Source organism: Epargyreus clarus, unplaced genomic scaffold (assembly GCF_041222505.1).
Source record: "Epargyreus clarus isolate Ecla_fem2 unplaced genomic scaffold, WU_Ecla_fem_2.2 ptg000012l, whole genome shotgun sequence".
NCBI lineage: Eukaryota > Metazoa > Arthropoda > Insecta > Lepidoptera > Hesperiidae > Epargyreus > Epargyreus clarus.
Genome location: NW_027332220.1, coordinates 6,769,419 through 6,791,303, shown reverse-complemented (window position 1 = coordinate 6,791,303; position 21,885 = coordinate 6,769,419). Strand labels below are relative to the sequence as shown.

At 46.7% G+C, this 21,885-nt stretch overlaps 1 protein-coding gene across 1 annotated transcript in view; it reads right to left on the bottom strand.

Annotated features, from left to right (window-relative positions):
• Positions 1 to 73: 73 nt before the first annotated feature.
• LOC140746232 (nardilysin) overlaps positions 74 to 21,885 on the bottom strand; it is a 39,354-nt gene continuing 17,542 nt past the window's right edge. The window contains exons 14-24 of the mRNA XM_073078291.1: positions 21,501 to 21,549; positions 20,476 to 20,577; positions 19,538 to 19,671; positions 12,050 to 12,179; positions 11,442 to 11,546; positions 4,467 to 4,610; positions 3,568 to 3,704; positions 2,915 to 3,059; positions 2,195 to 2,257; positions 1,867 to 1,968; positions 74 to 1,735 (exon numbers count right to left, since the gene is read on the bottom strand). Of these exons, the coding sequence (XP_072934392.1) occupies positions 1,535 to 1,735; positions 1,867 to 1,968; positions 2,195 to 2,257; positions 2,915 to 3,059; positions 3,568 to 3,704; positions 4,467 to 4,610; positions 11,442 to 11,546; positions 12,050 to 12,179; positions 19,538 to 19,671; positions 20,476 to 20,577; positions 21,501 to 21,549 (1,312 nt within the window). The 3' untranslated portion in view covers positions 74 to 1,534. The remainder of the gene's footprint in view (positions 1,736 to 1,866; positions 1,969 to 2,194; positions 2,258 to 2,914; positions 3,060 to 3,567; positions 3,705 to 4,466; positions 4,611 to 11,441; positions 11,547 to 12,049; positions 12,180 to 19,537; positions 19,672 to 20,475; positions 20,578 to 21,500; positions 21,550 to 21,885) is intronic.

The following is a 21,885-nucleotide window of genomic DNA, read 5'->3' as shown; positions in this document are numbered from 1 at the left end:
TCTCGTTATAATTATAATGTATGCTAATTATATATTAATATATAATTTAGCATAAATTATAATTATATATAATAATTTTGCAAAATATTTATAAAGTATTTCGTACACAATGTACAGTGTTAATAAAATACAGTAGGTTACAATATTGACAACATGTGTTTCATATTGTCATATAAATTATAATAAAGCGTATAGATAAATTCACTTTAGTTATATTTTAACACATGGGCATCCAAGCATAGTAACTTAACCCATAGGAAGGTTTTATGTATACATCCTTGTAAAATAAACGAGTTGCTACCTCAAAGTAAAACGGCTTACTTAAACTTTTAGACCAGAACATAGCACTTCCGATATTAAAATTAGGAACAATAATTATATTTTAATAAATTTAACGTCATAAAAAGTTACCTTATAAAAATAATAAAACTATTTATATAAATTCATAGCGCCATTAATAGATCGTTCATACTAATTAACATAGGAACACTCGAGTATTTATGAATTTGTAACAGCAAATTTAAAGAGTTGAGAATAACATTGCAAAAAGGCATATATTTTCAGTTTTCATTTTCAGTGTATATTATGTTTTTTAACAATTAAGTTAAAGTGGACAGTCTAACACTACGTAATGTTTATGTAATAATAAACATAATGTAGATTGTTCCATTACTTATGCACCATTTACAATTATAATATTACAATATACTTTTATGTATAATTAAATAAGTAAACATTGTTGTTATTTTTACGTTTAAATCATTTATTTTACGCTATTTTGAATACACAATAATATTATACCCGCAACTCATAATTCGACTTAACGAAAACTTACGAAACGTCTTTCGTATAACTTTCGCAGTTCTCGGTATATTAAGATTAATAGCACTTTATTCAATTTTTATATAATATTTTTTTACACTTAGCAAAGCAAAACTTTTAAATTTGTTAATGTCCTTTATATAGCCGCATCACTTGGGACCTCGAGTATCATCATATTGAAAATTAAAAATAATCCTACTTGTAGCGCAGAATTTGAAAAACTGATTTATTGCAATGATTAATGTATAAACTGTCTAAGGTCGTTTGTCCACCGCACCGTCACCGAGCCGATACCGAGAACGAGATTATTTCAGGTCGATTTTAATATGACAGCGATAGTTTGTCCAATGCGACCGATATCGGCGGTTTATTTTGTTCCAGTTGTCACGCGTGTGACGGCAATGTATGGACAAGTTCAAATGTGTTTTATATTGCCGACACATCGGCCCGTCAAAATATTGGTGCGGATCTAGCGGTCACGCCCATGTACTCGAAATATCGGCGGCCGGGATGTCGGTGCTCGGGTAACGGACGTGCGGTGGACAAGGGGCAATAGTACATGTATGTACGCTACTTCGGCGCCGTCATTAATTATTGGTATCGGCTCGGTGATGGTGGCGGTGGACAAACACCTTAAGTTTTATTGAAGTATCGAGTAACCCATGCCAACCGCGAGGGTCAGGAAGACACCGGCGTAGAGGACGGTGTGGTGTCAGCATTGCCCTAACTCCACCTTCGGCACGTGGATGATGGGCAGGTCCTTCGTGAAGGACTCTATGTCCGTTATGAAGTCCGCGTCGTTCTCGTCGGAGTCGCCGACGGGGCTCGACGAGTCTAAGTACGTCAGCGAGTAGTTCTTAGGGTCCACCTTGGCTATTAAGTCCTTTTCTTCGGTCTGCTTATAGCCCATTACCTGAGTGTTTATAAAGGAAATTAGCAAAATCGCCTTTACGAAAATCTTCAATTGACGTAGCAATGGATAGATAAAATGTACTACATGTGAGATTTAGTACTGAGATATATGATATGTATCGAAATCCTTACCTGGATAGAAAGTTTCCTGAATTGAGATTTGTTCCCTGAGGGGAAGTGGTTTTCGACCCAAGTTCTTATGTCACTCATCTTAATTTTTTCTATAGCATCAGCCTGAAATCAGAGATGAATAAATACATACAATTTATTTATCAACGTGTCATGTGTTATACCTGAGGTAAAAGTTTAGAAATTCTATTTAAGCTCATATTGTACATTATATAAGATATTGTTATTTTTACTCACACTACCGAATAAAACAAACACATTTATCTAAATAACAATGGATTGATTCAAGACTTGTATCACTGGAGTGGTTAAATAACAATGTTTTCCTCACCTCCATGAACAATCGTTGGAATTGATACTCTGTGCTTACAATTTCCCTCCAGTTTCTTTCCACCTGAAAATAAATAATGTAAGGAAATTCGTTGGTTTTTTTAACTAAGCAATATGTGTAATTTTACGCAAAAGATAAAAATATAAGTGTTAATGTATGGTAATCGTATGTAAATCAATATGGAGGTATATGAAAGTGTCCCTGTAGTTCCGGGACCAGAATAGAGTTACGGTATCCCCTGCCAGTCGTAATAGGCGTCTAAAAAGGGGCTTCCAGGGTTCAAATACCTTTTGAGAAAGTACATATGTGAAAGAGTTTGTGTGTTGAACCGAGTGTAAGCGGGCACGTGTGCCCGTGTATGAGAGTCTGTGTACGAAAGAGTACGTATGTGTGGGGGTGTGTGTGCGTGGCTGCGCGCGTATGTGAGAGGGTGTGTATGTGTGCGTGCGGGTATGTGAGGTAGTGCGTGAGTTGGTGCGCGCGAGATTATGTGAGGAAGTGTAAGCGCGCGTGCGTATACGATGGAATGTGTGTGCGTGCCTGTGTGACAGAGTATGCATGAGTGAGCTCGCGTCTGTCATTGTGTGTGTGTGAGCAGGCGCACGCGCGCGCGCGTGTGTGTGTGTGTGTGTGCGTGTGTGCGTGCTCGTGTTACAGAGTATTTATGAGTGCTCGCGCGTCTGTCACGGTATGTGTGTGTGTGTGCGTGTGTGTGCGCACCTCCTCCTGCAGCTCGTAGTCGGTGGTGTGCTTGAGCTGCGCGAGCGCGGCGCGCGCGGCGGCCAGGGCGCGCTCGCGCAGGCGGCGCACGGTGCGCGCGAACTGACGCAGGAACGCCTCCACGCGGCGCTCCACGTGGCGCACACTGCATGGTACACGTTACACGAGTTCATTACAGTCACGTACAACTTGTTTCCATGGGATTTTGCTTTGTAATAGAAAAAAAAAATGTTTTTTCTATTACAAAGCAAATACTATATAAACTAGATGTAAATGGAAATGCTACTGTGAATCCTTATGAATACAAGTTTGGAATCATCGTTTCCGTTTCATAATGAACTGCATACATTGCGGAGTCTTGAAAAAAAAATATGAAAAACATACTAGAAAATTACGTGTTTACACATGGAGATTTCTTAACAGGACTACGGTTATGTTTCTATCGTTATGTTACGCACCATATTTCTTTTAATATTGTAAAGATATTTTTACGTAATTTTCTCACACAAAGCGTCATTCTTAATGTCCACCCTACGTCTCAAGCGAATGACAATTGCGACATTATAATTAGTACATTTTTACTTTTTATTCTAACAATTTAGATCGTCAACTAGTCATCCATAAATTACTCAATATACGTTAAGGAGGGTTACCTGAACTTCTCCTCCTGCGAGTTAACGGTGACAGAGAAGCCGAGGACGCCGAAGGTGTACCGCATCATGCTGAACACGCTGTAGCCGAGCTGCTCCTTTGTGCGGAGCACGTCGAACACCGGCTCCTCCATTAGCATCTGTAACGAAACGATCGAAAATGAAATTAAAAATTACTGATGCTAATATAATACCCTAAAACAAGTGCTTTCACACAACAAAAAATAATTGTACTTTCATATTTTGTAACGTAGACTTACAGACACAGCTTTTAGAAAAGTTCAAAATGGATGTTTTAAAATTTGAACAGATTGTATTTAGCATCACAAGTATTACATATATATTTTTTGAAATATTTCTCAGGAAAGGGCTTCCAGTCTATCTGCCGGGTTGTAAGTGGTCGCTACCGCCTATGGAAATCTGCAACTAATTACATTTTTGAAGAGGGGTTCTATCTGAATTAGATCACATGCATTGCCACTCTTGAATACTATGACTGTCTCTTTCTACGTACTACGACGACAATACTTTCTATGTAATATGACGGTCACAGCTTATGTAATATGATATCATCCAAGATGACCCGCGTGGTGCGCTCACCATACGGGTCTAACGCGCAGGAGATCCCAAGTCTAATCTTCGGCCAGAAACATATCCAAATGATGAATTTATATTAAAAACAGTGCCTGCCCAGTAGTAAAAACCCACCTTATCGATCGGAGCACGCACCTCTGATTTTTCTAAGTTATGTGCGTTTTAGATATCAATTATAACTTGCTTTTATGGTGACGGTGTTTATGTATTCGTTTATAACTTTATAACGACCACGACACCGGGTATCCACCTAGCTGTGAGTGTAAAGAGGCGACCTTTAAAGACACAAGTATTGCAAGTGGTCTCACCATGAGCACCTCGAGCGCGGCGGTGTCTCGCGGCGTGTGCAGCTCGCCCTGGTAGTAGTTGGTGACGATGCTGTTGCTGGACAGCGGGTTGAGGTTGCGCACGCGCAGCGTGTGCGCGCCCAGCGGCAGCTGGTGCACGCGCAACTGGAATATCAAATCAAATATCTTTATTCAAAATAGGTTCTTTACAGACCACTTTTTAGGGTTTCGTACCCAAAGGGTAAAAACGGAATCCTGTTACTAAGCCTCCATTGACTGTGTTAATGTTTTATACATAGTTCATCAACATAGAACTAGATGGCGGTACAAAAAATCATTGTGAATCACGCTGTTGAGAACGTTTTGTAAAACTATAAGACCTCGGCTCAATAATTAATAAAATGTCTTAAGAACCAAATCGAAGTGTTTCATTTCGAGTCCGTGGAGTGCTTGCCGTCTGTTTACCGGAATTGTACATGGTCCTTCGAACTCGGATTTGTCTATGTTTGAGACAAAACCAAGCGGATTTTTTGTGAACTCTACGCTTGTGGGCAGTGGAATACTGCCGCAACCACAAGTACGGGAAACCAGCTGGTTTCGGAAGAAACTGCAGAGTTTCCGACGAGATCCTCGTGGGAGGATATCGTCAGGCTCCGGAAAAGCAGCCGGGAGAGTTGCTGTCTGGTAAAACGGACAGGACGTTGCGAAGTTGCAGCAACATTAATCCACGGAGGCAATGCGTGATTAGACGTCACGAGGATAAGGTGATATTGGTGCGCGAACTGTGAGTAAGAAAAATATTCCTAAATAACATCTTCACAGTGAAGTGAATTGTTAGACAGGGAACCCTTTAAAAATAATTGCAAATTTGAACTGTATATCTTGGTGCTCAGGAACTTTAAAATTGTGTTGTATATTGGAACTCTAGTAGTATGTTGAAATTGTAATTTACTTATATTCAAGACTTAGAATATTTTCTCTGAAACCAGGGAAATCCATGCCCGATTTTAAGTTATTTTTATTGTTCTAAAAGACTTGGGAAAATTTATGCTGTAAATTAACTTAGATTATTTCGGCGTCATGGAGGCAATAGTTAACTTACAAGTAGATTTAAAGGCGCGTATCATTCGAGCGCAAACTAACTTTAAGAAGTCTCCGAAAGAAAGACTCACAAAAGAATATTTGGAAGGGAGGCTAGAGGCATTAGAGGCCTTATGGTTAGAATTTACCTCTGGTCATAACAAACTTATTTGTATGTATAATACGAAGGAACTAAAATCCATTGATTACAAAAAGGATGATATTTATGATACAACGGAGGATGTTTTCATAGAGTATAAGTCAGATATTAAAGAAAAATTATCTCATTTTAATGCTCCATCCGTTTTATCTAAATCTCATTGTAGCAGTATCTTAAACGTAAAACTACCTAAAATTGATTTACCAAAATTTTCTGGCCATTATTCCGAGTGGTCATCTTTTCAGGATTTATTTAGTTCTTTAATAATATCAAACAGTTCTTTAAGCAACGTTCAGAAATTACACTACTTGAAAAGTTCTTTGACCGGTGAAGCGGAGCAATTGTTAAGGCATATTACAATACAAGACTGTAATTTTGAACGATGTTGGGAGCTATTAACCGAAAGATATAATAATAAAAGGTACATTTCACATCAGGTAATTAAAAGATTTTTGAGTCAACGAAATTTAACTGTTGAGTCTGCACAAGGTTTAAAAGATTTATTAGACACGACAAACGATTGTTTAGCGTCATTGAATAACGTAGGTATAGACACCAAAAGTTGGGACATTCTAGTTATTCATATTTTAAGTTTAAAATTAGACACTGAAACACGACGTCAGTGGGAATTCCACGTGGCAAGTCTTACTGACGATCTCCCAACTTACAAGAACTTTGAGGAATTTTTAACTACTAGATTTAGGGCTAACGAATTTCTCACTGCTAAAGAAACTACTAGGGTTAGTCAAGTTAGAAACAATACCAAAGCATTACATGTTGCAAATATAACATGTCCATTTTGTACGGAAGCTCATAAATTAATATTTTGTAAAAGGTTTCACAAGGAATCTGTAGAAAGCAGACGTAAATTCGTTCTGGAAAATAATGTATGTTTTGTCTGCATGGGTTACAATCATTCGGCCAGAGATTGTCGCATTAAAATTAAATGTAAGATTTGCAAGCGAGATCACCATTCTTTATTGCACCCCAATGGTAGGGCGGTCGGGACAACAAGTAACAATGCAATTGAAGAGAGTGTTGTCGCACCTTCAGATGGTGCAACTTTTTCTTCGGCTGGTCCAACTCCGGTTGTTTCGTGTTTCTCAACAGACAAAGTGCGCCAACAAGTCTTGCTCGCGACGGCGCTCGTCCAAGCGATCTCCAGAAACGGAGAAGGATATGACGTTAGGGCACTCCTAGATCAGGGATCACAATCGTCCTTCGTTACTGAATCCACAGTTCAGTATTTGGGTCTAGAGAAGGTTATGACAAGAAACAATATTACAGGTCTGGGTGGAGAGAAAAATATTGTCTCCAAGGCGGTAGTAAACATTGAAATTCGGTCCCGGTTTGATCCAAGTGTGGCAATACAAGTAAGAGCACATGTGCTCAAAAGTATTACGTCTCTTCTCCCAACTAGAAGAGTTGAGGCAATACAGTGGCCAGGAATAAATAGACTTGTGTTGGCCGACCCAAAATACTACGCCCCTAGTCGAATTGATCTTTTGTTAGGAGCCGAAGTATATGGAAAAATAATACAAGAGGGCTTGGTAAAGGGTCCGATTGGTACACCAATAGCGCAAGCAACCAGTTTGGGCTGGATATTGTCAGGAGTGGTTAATTCGTTAAACAAACCTCCTGTGAGCATTAATGTAATGCATTGCTGCACAGACAGCGATGTGTATTTGAAAAAATTCTGGGAGATTGAATCCGATGTTCCCCAACCGAAACGAATGATGTTCACAGATGAAGAGAAGCGGTGTGAACAGTATTTTGCAGAGACGACTAAGAGGGACATAAATGGGCGATATATTGTTCGCCTTCCTTACAAGAATGGCATCCCTGCAGTGACAGCTTCGAAGGAGATAGCTGAAAAACGATTCAAATCGTTAGAAAAAAGATTAGACAAAGATGAATCATTGAAGTATAAATATCAACAATGTTTAGACGAATATTTAAATTTAGATCATATGGAAATTGTGCCTACCAGTGAAACTGAAAATCCAAAAGCAATCTACTTACCTCATCATGCGGTGGTCAAGGAAGATAGAGAAACAACAAAGGTAAGAATCGTATTTGATGCTTCCTGCAAGGGTGGGAATAATGTTTCATTAAATGACCAGTTATTGGTAGGACCTACCTTGCAACCCGAGTTACGGCACATCATCATGCAATGGAGAAGCTCGCCAATATGTATATCTGCGGATATTGTTAAAATGTATAGGCAAGTGAAGATTGATCAGCAAGATGCCGATTCTCAAAGAATTCTATGGAGGGAGCACACAGATAAGAAAATGAAACATTACCGACATACCAGAGTAACATTTGGCACGGCGTCTGCTCCATACTTGGCGGTGAAGGCTCTTCAGCAGGTAGCACACGATCATGGCGCAGATTATCCGTCAGCATCTGAAAGAGTACTCAAACACTTTTATGTTGATGATTTGTTGACAGGAGTTCAAACTATTGAAGAAGGGATAACTGTTTATAAGGAACTTACCGAACTACTAAGCAAGGCTGGTTTTGAGTTGCAAAAATGGAATAGTAATAGCAACGAATTAAGAAAAGCAATGAAAGCATGGGATGGAAATGAAGATCTGAAAGCAAACCTGAAAATAAGAGAAGATGAATTAACAAAAATAATGGGACTTACCTGGAACCATACCGATGACACCTTCCGCTACGTAGTAAATCTTCCAACTCTGCAGGAACCTATAACAAAACGAAAAATTATTTCAGACATATCACGTTTATATGATCCACTGGGGTGGATAGGACCTAGCATGATTGTAGCAAAGACAATAATTCAAAAATTATGGTTAGCAGCACTAGATTGGGACGATGTAGTACCCGATAATTTATTAAAAGAATGGGTTACTTACCGCGAAGAACAACCAATGCTTGAAAAAATACGTATACCAAGATGGGTTGGCACTACAGCGACTGATGTTCATTACGAGCTACACGGCTTCTGCGACGCATCGAAGACGGCGTATGCGGCGGTAGTATATATGCGTGTCGTTGATTCCTTAGAACAAGTCACAGTATCTTTAGTTACAGCAAGAACTAAAGTAGCACCTGTAAAACAAGTGTCAATTCCTAGACTAGAATTGTGTGGAGCTGTTTTACTTAGCAAGTTGTTGTTAGAAGTGTCACAGGTAATGAATGTCCAAAAACATGACATTCACGCGTGGACGGATTCAACCATCGTGCTGGCTTGGCTAAATAGTCATCCAAGCAGATGGAACGTGTTTGTAGCGAATCGGGTGTCGGAGATCTTAACTACTTTAGAACCTACTAATTGGTGCCATGTAACATCCAGGCAGAATCCCGCTGATTGCGCGTCCCGAGGATTACGTCCTTCAGAACTCATAGATAATGAGTTATGGTTTCATGGGCCAAAATTCATCTCCTGCCATCCTATCACTTACCTGAAACCTCTGGAAGTACATACTGATATAGAAGCAGTTAAAACACTAAAAAGTCATTGTGTAACCTTAGAAGATTCAGTATGGGACAAATATTCATCGTTAACAAAAACTATAAGAGTTATGGCATATTGCAGGCGGTTTATCATAAATTGTTACAAAACATCTGAAAATAAATTAACTACAAAATATTTAACAGCAACGGAATTAAATCAAGCTCTTATTACCCTAATAAAAAATTGTCAATCAAATTCATTTAACGTTGAAATAAAACTAATAAAGGATATAAAAAACTTACCCAAAAATAATAAATTGAGATCTTTGAATCCTTTTCTTGATGAAGATGGAATATTAAGAGTAGGAGGACGACTATCAAACGCAGTGTTGCCTTATAATAGGAAACACCCTATCTTAATTCCAAAACATTCACACTTAACGGAACTCATTATAACAGAAGCACACAAACAAACGCTTCATGGAGGACTGCAGTTGACTTTGACTTATATTCAAAATAAATATTGGGTAATAGGTGCCAAACAATTGGTCAAAGCATATTGCCACAAATGCGTCACTTGTGTGAAAAACTCGGCTGTCACAAAAACACCTTTCATGGGGCAGATGCCAGCCGCTCGAGTAACACCGATGCGTCCTTTTAATCACAGCGGTGTCGATTATGCAGGGCCGATTCAAATACGCACCAGTAAAGGAAGAGGTCACAAGTCCTATAAAGGATACATTTGTTTGTTTGTTTGCATGGCAACACGGGCCATACATTTGGAAATCGTCAGTGACCTAACTGCTGAAGGCTTTTTGCAGGCATTTAAACGATTTGTGGCTAGACGGGGCCATTGTTCACATTTGTGGAGTGACAATGGCACAAACTTTGTTCGGGCAGCCACTGAGTTGAAAAAGGGTTCTGCTGCCGAACGAAGACTCATACAAAACATAGCTGAAGCTTTAGCCAACAACTATTGCGAGTGGCATTTTATACCGCCTCATTCGCCAAACTTCGGAGGATTATGGGAGGCCGGTGTAAAATCGGTAAAACACCACCTGAAGAAAGTCATTGGCAACTCGACTCTAACATTCGAAGAAATGGCAACTGTATTGGCTCAAATAGAGGCATGCCTAAATTCACGGCCTATGTCAGTGCTCAGCAACGAGCCAGATTTCATATTGACACCGGGACACTTTCTTATAGGTGAAGCACCGTTAACCGTTCCGGACTTCGATATAGAACATGTAAAAGTCAACAATCTGAGGAGGTGGCAACACACTCAAAGGATGTTGCAATCTTTTTGGCGACGATGGTCGCAGGAATATCTCAACAAATTCTTACACCGGTACAAATGGACAAATAAAAATTCAGAACCTTCCATTGGGGATGTTGTAATTATAAAAGAGGATAATTTGCCCCCATGTCGGTGGCTCTATGGTCGCATTATTGACACTCATCCTGGTGACGACAATATTGTAAGAGTCGTCACACTAAAGACAAAATCTGGAACTCTAAAAAGACCTGTTTCAAAATTGTGTTTTTTACCGTTAGAAAGATAAACTTTATTTTGTTGTGTTTTAGTTTGTTTATTCAAATGTAATTTTATAAGGTCAAAGTTCTTATTAGTGATCGAAGGGTCAAAGGTTAAACTTTGCCCTTGGCGGGCGGTATGTTAATGTTTTATACATAGTTCATCAACATAGAACTAGATGGCGGTACAAAAAATCATTGTGAATCACGCTGTTGAGAACGTTTTGTAAAACTATAAGACCTCGGCTCAATAATTAATAAAATGTCTTAAGAACCAAATCGAAGTGTTTCATTTCGAGTCCGTGGAGTGCTTGCCGTCTGTTTACCGGAATTGTACAGACTGTCTGTCTGTCTGTCTGTCAATAGGGTCTATTTCCTGGACCGTAATAGACAGACATTTGAAATTATTACACAGTATATAAGGGTGGCCCCATAACAACAATTAAAATAGAGTTGAAAATAAATGGGGGTCCACCGCATACAAGAAACCGCTATTTTTCGACGTCTAACGTTCGAACCGTAACAACTACAGAATTCAAACGTTCATAATGCATTTACTTCAATGGCAATTAACAAATACTTAAAATAAAAAATAATGAAAATTTTAATAGTACGGAACCATTAATATGCGATTACGACTTGCACTTAGCCGATTATTTTTATTAATGTAGCACATAGACATGTGACATATAACGTATCACATAAATCTTATCACATTCGTCAAAAAGGGACATAGCATCATTTAACTATTTTAAGGCCAATGTTGTCATGACCATAAAATATACAAAAAAAAAACTTACATTAGGCATTTCGTCTTCGGAAAGTGCATTCCATCTGATATTGTTGAGAACATTCTCCGATATTTTAATGGCGTCGTACCACGCCAAGTTACCCTGCACAAGCATCTGAAAATGAACGAATATAAATAAATAATGTTTACGTAAATAGTACATAAATTAAATACGTACGTAGGTAAATTTTTATTAATGCAGCCTGCCTGTCAACATTTAATTCCATATAATGAATGTTTAATATCGCTCTTTAACCAATACTTATCTACTATGTATAAACTGTATACGTAGTAGTAGAATAACTTTAATGTATTTTTATCGAAAAAGTGTAGTAAGCTATAGATTCCGTACACTGAGGGTTAAAATGTAATCCCATTACTAAGACCCCACTCTATCCTTATGTTATGTATGTATGGTATAAACCGCAATTTTTCCGGCATCTATTGCATAGTAATACACAGATAGTTCAAATTTAAACATGCGTTCACATCTACGACTGTTATATCAAATATTAAAAATTAAAAAATAATAAAAATTCAGTGCTATGGAATACTCCATCCAACTCACGCCAGTTATTTTTTGGAACATTAAAAAAGTACTCATGAAATGATACACACCTGCATATATAATTTGTCGAGGAATCGTTCGCTAAATTGCTCCAAGTCGGCCAGGGTTATGTTTTGGATTTCCTTGGCCTTGTCGCGCGGCGATATGTACGGCTCTAACAGTACTTGCATCCGGATATCTCTGGAAACAATTTAAATTTCATTAGTGTTTGTCCTTGGTACTATATAATATGATGATGTATTTTATGCTTTGATATTAAATAAATAAATATTCTATGTTATAATTACATTTTAAGAAAAAAACATATAAAAAATTTGAAGAAATTGGATTTTTTTATACATTTATCGAAATGACATAGTCATATAATTAAATAAAAGTCGTATAATTAAACTATAAGTGGCACGTATGTATCTTGTATATAATTATCTTTTTTTTATTCAGTTAGGTTAGCACCGTTGCTAATGGACATTTCGCAAAATCAGAGGAACCGCTAACACTAGCTGACACATCGCTAGCTTTTGAGCGCTATTTTTGCACCTATTCTATTATAGCGCTCCGAGAATATGCAAAAGGAAATTCATTCCACATATCTCACGTTCGCAGTACTACTCGACCTTCCACTCCCCACGCGCCTATCAAACAACAAACATCAACAAACAACAACGCCTCACTTGGCGAGCTTGTGCGGCTTGATGAGCAGGTTGTGGTAGCCGCGCACGCGCACGTCGCGCACCGCCTCGAACAGCCCCGCGCGCCTAACAACAAACAACAACGCCTCACTTGGCGAGCTTGTGCGGCTTGATGAGCAGGTTGTGGTAGCCGCGCACGCGCACGTCGCGCACCGCCTCGAACAGCCCCGCGCGCCTAACAACAAACAACAACGCCTCACTTGGCGAGCTTGTGCGGCTTGATGAGCAGGTTGTGGTAGCCGCGCACGCGCACGTCGCGCACCGCCTCGAACAGCCCCGCGCGCCTAACAACAAACAACAACGCCTCACTTGGCGAGCTTGTGCGGCTTGATGAGCAGGTTGTGGTAGCCGCGCACGCGCACGTCGCGCACCGCCTCGAACAGCCCCGCGCGCCTAACAACAAACAACAACGCCTCACTTGGCGAGCTTGTGCGGCTTGATGAGCAGGTTGTGGTAGCCGCGCACGCGCACGTCGCGCACCGCCTCGAACAGCCCCGCGCGCCTAACAACAAACAACAACGCCTCACTTGGCGAGCTTGTGCGGCTTGATGAGCAGGTTGTGGTAGCCGCGCACGCGCACGTCGCGCACCGCCTCGAACAGCCCCGCGCGCCTAACAACAAACAACAACGCCTCACTTGGCGAGCTTGTGCGGCTTGATGAGCAGGTTGTGGTAGCCGCGCACGCGCACGTCGCGCACCGCCTCGAACAGCCCCGCGCGCCTAACAACAAACAACAACGCCTCACTTGGCGAGCTTGTGCGGCTTGATGAGCAGGTTGTGGTAGCCGCGCACGCGCACGTCGCGCACCGCCTCGAACAGCCCCGCGCGCCTAACAACAAACAACAACGCCTCACTTGGCGAGCTTGTGCGGCTTGATGAGCAGGTTGTGGTAGCCGCGCACGCGCACGTCGCGCACCGCCTCGAACAGCCCCGCGCGCCTAACAACAAACAACAACGCCTCACTTGGCGAGCTTGTGCGGCTTGATGAGCAGGTTGTGGTAGCCGCGCACGCGCACGTCGCGCACCGCCTCGAACAGCCCCGCGCGCCTAACAACAAACAACAACGCCTCACTTGGCGAGCTTGTGCGGCTTGATGAGCAGGTTGTGGTAGCCGCGCACGCGCACGTCGCGCACCGCCTCGAACAGCCCCGCGCGCCTAACAACAAACAACAACGCCTCACTTGGCGAGCTTGTGCGGCTTGATGAGCAGGTTGTGGTAGCCGCGCACGCGCACGTCGCGCACCGCCTCGAACAGCCCCGCGCGCCTAACAACAAACAACAACGCCTCACTTGGCGAGCTTGTGCGGCTTGATGAGCAGGTTGTGGTAGCCGCGCACGCGCACGTCGCGCACCGCCTCGAACAGCCCCGCGCGCCTAACAACAAACAACAACGCCTCACTTGGCGAGCTTGTGCGGCTTGATGAGCAGGTTGTGGTAGCCGCGCACGCGCACGTCGCGCACCGCCTCGAACAGCCCCGCGCGCCTAACAACAAACAACAACGCCTCACTTGGCGAGCTTGTGCGGCTTGATGAGCAGGTTGTGGTAGCCGCGCACGCGCACGTCGCGCACCGCCTCGAACAGCCCCGCGCGCCTAACAACAAACAACAACGCCTCACTTGGCGAGCTTGTGCGGCTTGATGAGCAGGTTGTGGTAGCCGCGCACGCGCACGTCGCGCACCGCCTCGAACAGCCCCGCGCGCCTAACAACAAACAACAACGCCTCACTTGGCGAGCTTGTGCGGCTTGATGAGCAGGTTGTGGTAGCCGCGCACGCGCACGTCGCGCACCGCCTCGAACAGCCCCGCGCGCCTAACAACAAACAACAACGCCTCACTTGGCGAGCTTGTGCGGCTTGATGAGCAGGTTGTGGTAGCCGCGCACGCGCACGTCGCGCACCGCCTCGAACAGCCCCGCGCGCCTAACAACAAACAACAACGCCTCACTTGGCGAGCTTGTGCGGCTTGATGAGCAGGTTGTGGTAGCCGCGCACGCGCACGTCGCGCACCGCCTCGAACAGCCCCGCGCGCCTAACAACAAACAACAACGCCTCACTTGGCGAGCTTGTGCGGCTTGATGAGCAGGTTGTGGTAGCCGCGCACGCGCACGTCGCGCACCGCCTCGAACAGCCCCGCGCGCCTAACAACAAACAACAACGCCTCACTTGGCGAGCTTGTGCGGCTTGATGAGCAGGTTGTGGTAGCCGCGCACGCGCACGTCGCGCACCGCCTCGAACAGCCCCGCGCGCCTAACAACAAACAACAACGCCTCACTTGGCGAGCTTGTGCGGCTTGATGAGCAGGTTGTGGTAGCCGCGCACGCGCACGTCGCGCACCGCCTCGAACAGCCCCGCGCGCCTAACAACAAACAACAACGCCTCACTTGGCGAGCTTGTGCGGCTTGATGAGCAGGTTGTGGTAGCCGCGCACGCGCACGTCGCGCACCGCCTCGAACAGCCCCGCGCGCCTAACAACAAACAACAACGCCTCACTTGGCGAGCTTGTGCGGCTTGATGAGCAGGTTGTGGTAGCCGCGCACGCGCACGTCGCGCACCGCCTCGAACAGCCCCGCGCGCCTAACAACAAACAACAACGCCTCACTTGGCGAGCTTGTGCGGCTTGATGAGCAGGTTGTGGTAGCCGCGCACGCGCACGTCGCGCACCGCCTCGAACAGCCCCGCGCGCCTAACAACAAACAACAACGCCTCACTTGGCGAGCTTGTGCGGCTTGATGAGCAGGTTGTGGTAGCCGCGCACGCGCACGTCGCGCACCGCCTCGAACAGCCCCGCGCGCCTAACAACAAACAACAACGCCTCACTTGGCGAGCTTGTGCGGCTTGATGAGCAGGTTGTGGTAGCCGCGCACGCGCACGTCGCGCACCGCCTCGAACAGCCCCGCGCGCCTAACAACAAACAACAACGCCTCACTTGGCGAGCTTGTGCGGCTTGATGAGCAGGTTGTGGTAGCCGCGCACGCGCACGTCGCGCACCGCCTCGAACAGCCCCGCGCGCCTAACAACAAACAACAACGCCTCACTTGGCGAGCTTGTGCGGCTTGATGAGCAGGTTGTGGTAGCCGCGCACGCGCACGTCGCGCACCGCCTCGAACAGCCCCGCGCGCCTAACAACAAACAACAACGCCTCACTTGGCGAGCTTGTGCGGCTTGATGAGCAGGTTGTGGTAGCCGCGCACGCGCACGTCGCGCACCGCCTCGAACAGCCCCGCGCGCCTAACAACAAACAACAACGCCTCACTTGGCGAGCTTGTGCGGCTTGATGAGCAGGTTGTGGTAGCCGCGCACGCGCACGTCGCGCACCGCCTCGAACAGCCCCGCGCGCCTAACAACAAACAACAACGCCTCACTTGGCGAGCTTGTGCGGCTTGATGAGCAGGTTGTGGTAGCCGCGCACGCGCACGTCGCGCACCGCCTCGAACAGCCCCGCGCGCCTAACAACAAACAACAACGCCTCACTTGGCGAGCTTGTGCGGCTTGATGAGCAGGTTGTGGTAGCCGCGCACGCGCACGTCGCGCACCGCCTCGAACAGCCCCGCGCGCCTAACAACAAACAACAACGCCTCACTTGGCGAGCTTGTGCGGCTTGATGAGCAGGTTGTGGTAGCCGCGCACGCGCACGTCGCGCACCGCCTCGAACAGCCCCGCGCGCCTAACAACAAACAACAACGCCTCACTTGGCGAGCTTGTGCGGCTTGATGAGCAGGTTGTGGTAGCCGCGCACGCGCACGTCGCGCACCGCCTCGAACAGCCCCGCGCGCCTAACAACAAACAACAACGCCTCACTTGGCGAGCTTGTGCGGCTTGATGAGCAGGTTGTGGTAGCCGCGCACGCGCACGTCGCGCACCGCCTCGAACAGCCCCGCGCGCCTAACAACAAACAACAACGCCTCACTTGGCGAGCTTGTGCGGCTTGATGAGCAGGTTGTGGTAGCCGCGCACGCGCACGTCGCGCACCGCCTCGAACAGCCCCGCGCGCCTAACAACAAACAACAACGCCTCACTTGGCGAGCTTGTGCGGCTTGATGAGCAGGTTGTGGTAGCCGCGCACGCGCACGTCGCGCACCGCCTCGAACAGCCCCGCGCGCCTAACAACAAACAACAACGCCTCACTTGGCGAGCTTGTGCGGCTTGATGAGCAGGTTGTGGTAGCCGCGCACGCGCACGTCGCGCACCGCCTCGAACAGCCCCGCGCGCCTAACAACAAACAACAACGCCTCACTTGGCGAGCTTGTGCGGCTTGATGAGCAGGTTGTGGTAGCCGCGCACGCGCACGTCGCGCACCGCCTCGAACAGCCCCGCGCGCCTAACAACAAACAACAACGCCTCACTTGGCGAGCTTGTGCGGCTTGATGAGCAGGTTGTGGTAGCCGCGCACGCGCACGTCGCGCACCGCCTCGAACAGCCCCGCGCGCCTAACAACAAACAACAACGCCTCACTTGGCGAGCTTGTGCGGCTTGATGAGCAGGTTGTGGTAGCCGCGCACGCGCACGTCGCGCACCGCCTCGAACAGCCCCGCGCGCCTAACAACAAACAACAACGCCTCACTTGGCGAGCTTGTGCGGCTTGATGAGCAGGTTGTGGTAGCCGCGCACGCGCACGTCGCGCACCGCCTCGAACAGCCCCGCGCGCCTAACAACAAACAACAACGCCTCACTTGGCGAGCTTGTGCGGCTTGATGAGCAGGTTGTGGTAGCCGCGCACGCGCACGTCGCGCACCGCCTCGAACAGCCCCGCGCGCCTAACAACAAACAACAACGCCTCACTTGGCGAGCTTGTGCGGCTTGATGAGCAGGTTGTGGTAGCCGCGCACGCGCACGTCGCGCACCGCCTCGAACAGCCCCGCGCGCCTAACAACAAACAACAACGCCTCACTTGGCGAGCTTGTGCGGCTTGATGAGCAGGTTGTGGTAGCCGCGCACGCGCACGTCGCGCACCGCCTCGAACAGCCCCGCGCGCCTAACAACAAACAACAACGCCTCACTTGGCGAGCTTGTGCGGCTTGATGAGCAGGTTGTGGTAGCCGCGCACGCGCACGTCGCGCACCGCCTCGAACAGCCCCGCGCGCCTAACAACAAACAACAACGCCTCACTTGGCGAGCTTGTGCGGCTTGATGAGCAGGTTGTGGTAGCCGCGCACGCGCACGTCGCGCACCGCCTCGAACAGCCCCGCGCGCCTAACAACAAACAACAACGCCTCACTTGGCGAGCTTGTGCGGCTTGATGAGCAGGTTGTGGTAGCCGCGCACGCGCACGTCGCGCACCGCCTCGAACAGCCCCGCGCGCCTAACAACAAACAACAACGCCTCACTTGGCGAGCTTGTGCGGCTTGATGAGCAGGTTGTGGTAGCCGCGCACGCGCACGTCGCGCACCGCCTCGAACAGCCCCGCGCGCCTAACAACAAACAACAACGCCTCACTTGGCGAGCTTGTGCGGCTTGATGAGCAGGTTGTGGTAGCCGCGCACGCGCACGTCGCGCACCGCCTCGAACAGCCCCGCGCGCCTAACAACAAACAACAACGCCTCACTTGGCGAGCTTGTGCGGCTTGATGAGCAGGTTGTGGTAGCCGCGCACGCGCACGTCGCGCACCGCCTCGAACAGCCCCGCGCGCCTAACAACAAACAACAACGCCTCACTTGGCGAGCTTGTGCGGCTTGATGAGCAGGTTGTGGTAGCCGCGCACGCGCACGTCGCGCACCGCCTCGAACAGCCCCGCGCGCCTAACAACAAACAACAACGCCTCACTTGGCGAGCTTGTGCGGCTTGATGAGCAGGTTGTGGTAGCCGCGCACGCGCACGTCGCGCACCGCCTCGAACAGCCCCGCGCGCCTAACAACAAACAACAACGCCTCACTTGGCGAGCTTGTGCGGCTTGATGAGCAGGTTGTGGTAGCCGCGCACGCGCACGTCGCGCACCGCCTCGAACAGCCCCGCGCGCCTAACAACAAACAACAACGCCTCACTTGGCGAGCTTGTGCGGCTTGATGAGCAGGTTGTGGTAGCCGCGCACGCGCACGTCGCGCACCGCCTCGAACAGCCCCGCGCGCCTAACAACAAACAACAACGCCTCACTTGGCGAGCTTGTGCGGCTTGATGAGCAGGTTGTGGTAGCCGCGCACGCGCACGTCGCGCACCGCCTCGAACAGCCCCGCGCGCCTAACAACAAACAACAACGCCTCACTTGGCGAGCTTGTGCGGCTTGATGAGCAGGTTGTGGTAGCCGCGCACGCGCACGTCGCGCACCGCCTCGAACAGCCCCGCGCGCCTAACAACAAACAACAACGCCTCACTTGGCGAGCTTGTGCGGCTTGATGAGCAGGTTGTGGTAGCCGCGCACGCGCACGTCGCGCACCGCCTCGAACAGCCCCGCGCGCCTAACAACAAACAACAACGCCTCACTTGGCGAGCTTGTGCGGCTTGATGAGCAGGTTGTGGTAGCCGCGCACGCGCACGTCGCGCACCGCCTCGAACAGCCCCGCGCGCCTAACAACAAACAACAACGCCTCACTTGGCGAGCTTGTGCGGCTTGATGAGCAGGTTGTGGTAGCCGCGCACGCGCACGTCGCGCACCGCCTCGAACAGCCCCGCGCGCCTAACAACAAACAACAACGCCTCACTTGGCGAGCTTGTGCGGCTTGATGAGCAGGTTGTGGTAGCCGCGCACGCGCACGTCGCGCACCGCCTCGAACAGCCCCGCGCGCCTAACAACAAACAACAACGCCTCACTTGGCGAGCTTGTGCGGCTTGATGAGCAGGTTGTGGTAGCCGCGCACGCGCACGTCGCGCACCGCCTCGAACAGCCCCGCGCGCCTAACAACAAACAACAACGCCTCACTTGGCGAGCTTGTGCGGCTTGATGAGCAGGTTGTGGTAGCCGCGCACGCGCACGTCGCGCACCGCCTCGAACAGCCCCGCGCGCAGATCACGCGTCGCCGCGCGCATCTCGCGCGACACCAGCTCCACCAGCAACTGCACGAACACAATGTTAGCTGATCACACGTCAACGTTCAAAAGGAGCACATTAGGCAAAAGGATGTCCCTGTAGTTCCGGGTATAGAATAGGGCTACGGTATACCCTTTTTTTTGTTCACGAGGGGGGAAACCTTCAAAAGGTATCCGATGCCGTGGGAGCGACACAGGGTTATGTGGGATTCTTACCGAACTAAAAAAAACCCCGGTGGCCGTCCTCAGCGCTTGGTGGAAAACTCCGGGATCTCCGATGGAGCATAACCGGCGTCCTCCGAGCGCGATGCCTCTTTCGGGCTTTGCCCTGAAGGATGCAGTTTACGTTCTTCCCGTATACCTGGTGTTTACGATGCCACACACATAACCCGGCGGCATAAAAAAGGTGCCATGGTCATACACAAACACTCAGGTTTGAAGGTGGTAGAAACCTGTTTGGTTCGATTCCAGCGGCACCACCGCCACACCTATTTCTACCTCATAACAGCAGTGTTAAGCGCTGCTATGTTCCGGTTTGAAGGTTGTGGTAAGGTGTTCCACTTTTCTCAGGTGTTCCACCTTAGTCCTAAAAGTCACGCATCTATGGCCGACCCTAAAAAGAAACAATCTTATCTGGGGTTGATTACAGTAGTCCATGAACGGCCGTAGCCACTTACCATCAGGTGGACTGCATGTTCGTCTGCTACTCCTATATTATATATAAAAAAAATGAAATACGCCTAAGAAACAGCTCCTAACGTGCGAACATAAAACATAAATACGGTTTTTATTCACCAAATACTTGAATAATTGTAACTGTGATATACTCACGTGCAAGTTTTGACTGTACCCGCTCACTTTCAACGTTATCCCTTTGTCGGAAACGTACAGAGAATGTTTCAAATCAGCCATATTCGCCGGATAAATTTCTTCCTATTAAAATCAAATAAATTATATGATTTCAGACTAAAATTATCGCGGAATTGAGACATTTTATTATGTAACGGGTACTCACGATATGCGTTTTTTATTGCCGATATTTCGACCCAGTTGCATGGATCGTGGTGACCCTAAGAAATCTGCGGTAGCCGAACACATCCTCAGTTCAGGTTGTAACCACTGGATTGAATTACACAAACCTCAGGTGATCTCCACTGAGCGTCATTACTTTCCTCGTTTAGTAAGAGAAGCAATAGAGATCAAGAAACATCCTAGGAACTTCAATAGAGAAGATGGTTTTAAGTTAGCCCAAACGTGGAATCCAGTGGTTAGTTTATGCAAGTCACAAATAGTGCAAAGTACGGAGCGTAAGGATATTGTCAGTGTTGTGTGTCGTGATATGAAACCTAGAAAAAGAAAAACGAACTAGACGTAGGGTAGATAGATTAATCTACCACTAGTACTTGTCAACGGTTTCTCCCCTCCACCTCAGTTTCGCCGTGACCACGATCCATGCAACTGGGTCGAAATATCGGCAATAAAAAACGCATATCGTGAGTACCCGTTACATAATAAAATGTCAAATAAATTAATTTAGATGTGATATTGGTTAGGTTAGGTTAGTTAAATATTATATTGCTCAACATATAATAAAAAACTGATGACAGATTAATACTAATGATATATGAATACTTAATTCATTTAATACTTTCAACTTTATTAGAGATTAACGTATTTAAAATTAAAAAAAAAAACAGTTTAAATGAACATTCTTTTTCAGTTGGACTAAAACCATTTTTTTTTTGTATTTGGCCTAAAATATACAATACATCGTACGGCGATTTTTTGTTTATAAATACAAATTTATTAGTATTTTAAATTAAAGATAGGAGTTAGATGACGCCAAATATACATACCTTAAGACCTTGTTGCAGCACATCCGTCCAAAGATCTATTAGGCAAGCTCTGTGGAGAAACAGCTGTGATTAGTACTTGTGGCTACAGAAGAAAGTATATGAAAAAAACGATTAAGGAGTTTCTTTAAATCATATGAAACTTCACTCAAAAGAGATAGGTGTAATAGATACATAAAGCAAGAGCGAGATAGATATACGAAGGATAGAGCTAAAGGGAAATACTGAAAGAGACGAAGGGACAAGGAAAGAGCGATATAAATATACGCTTTCTATACTCACAACCTCACACTAGGATTTTCTGTGTCGTGGGTGTCATAGACACAAACAAAGACGAGTACACGAACATCCAGACCCAGAACATTAATCTAATTTTTTCATTAAAATA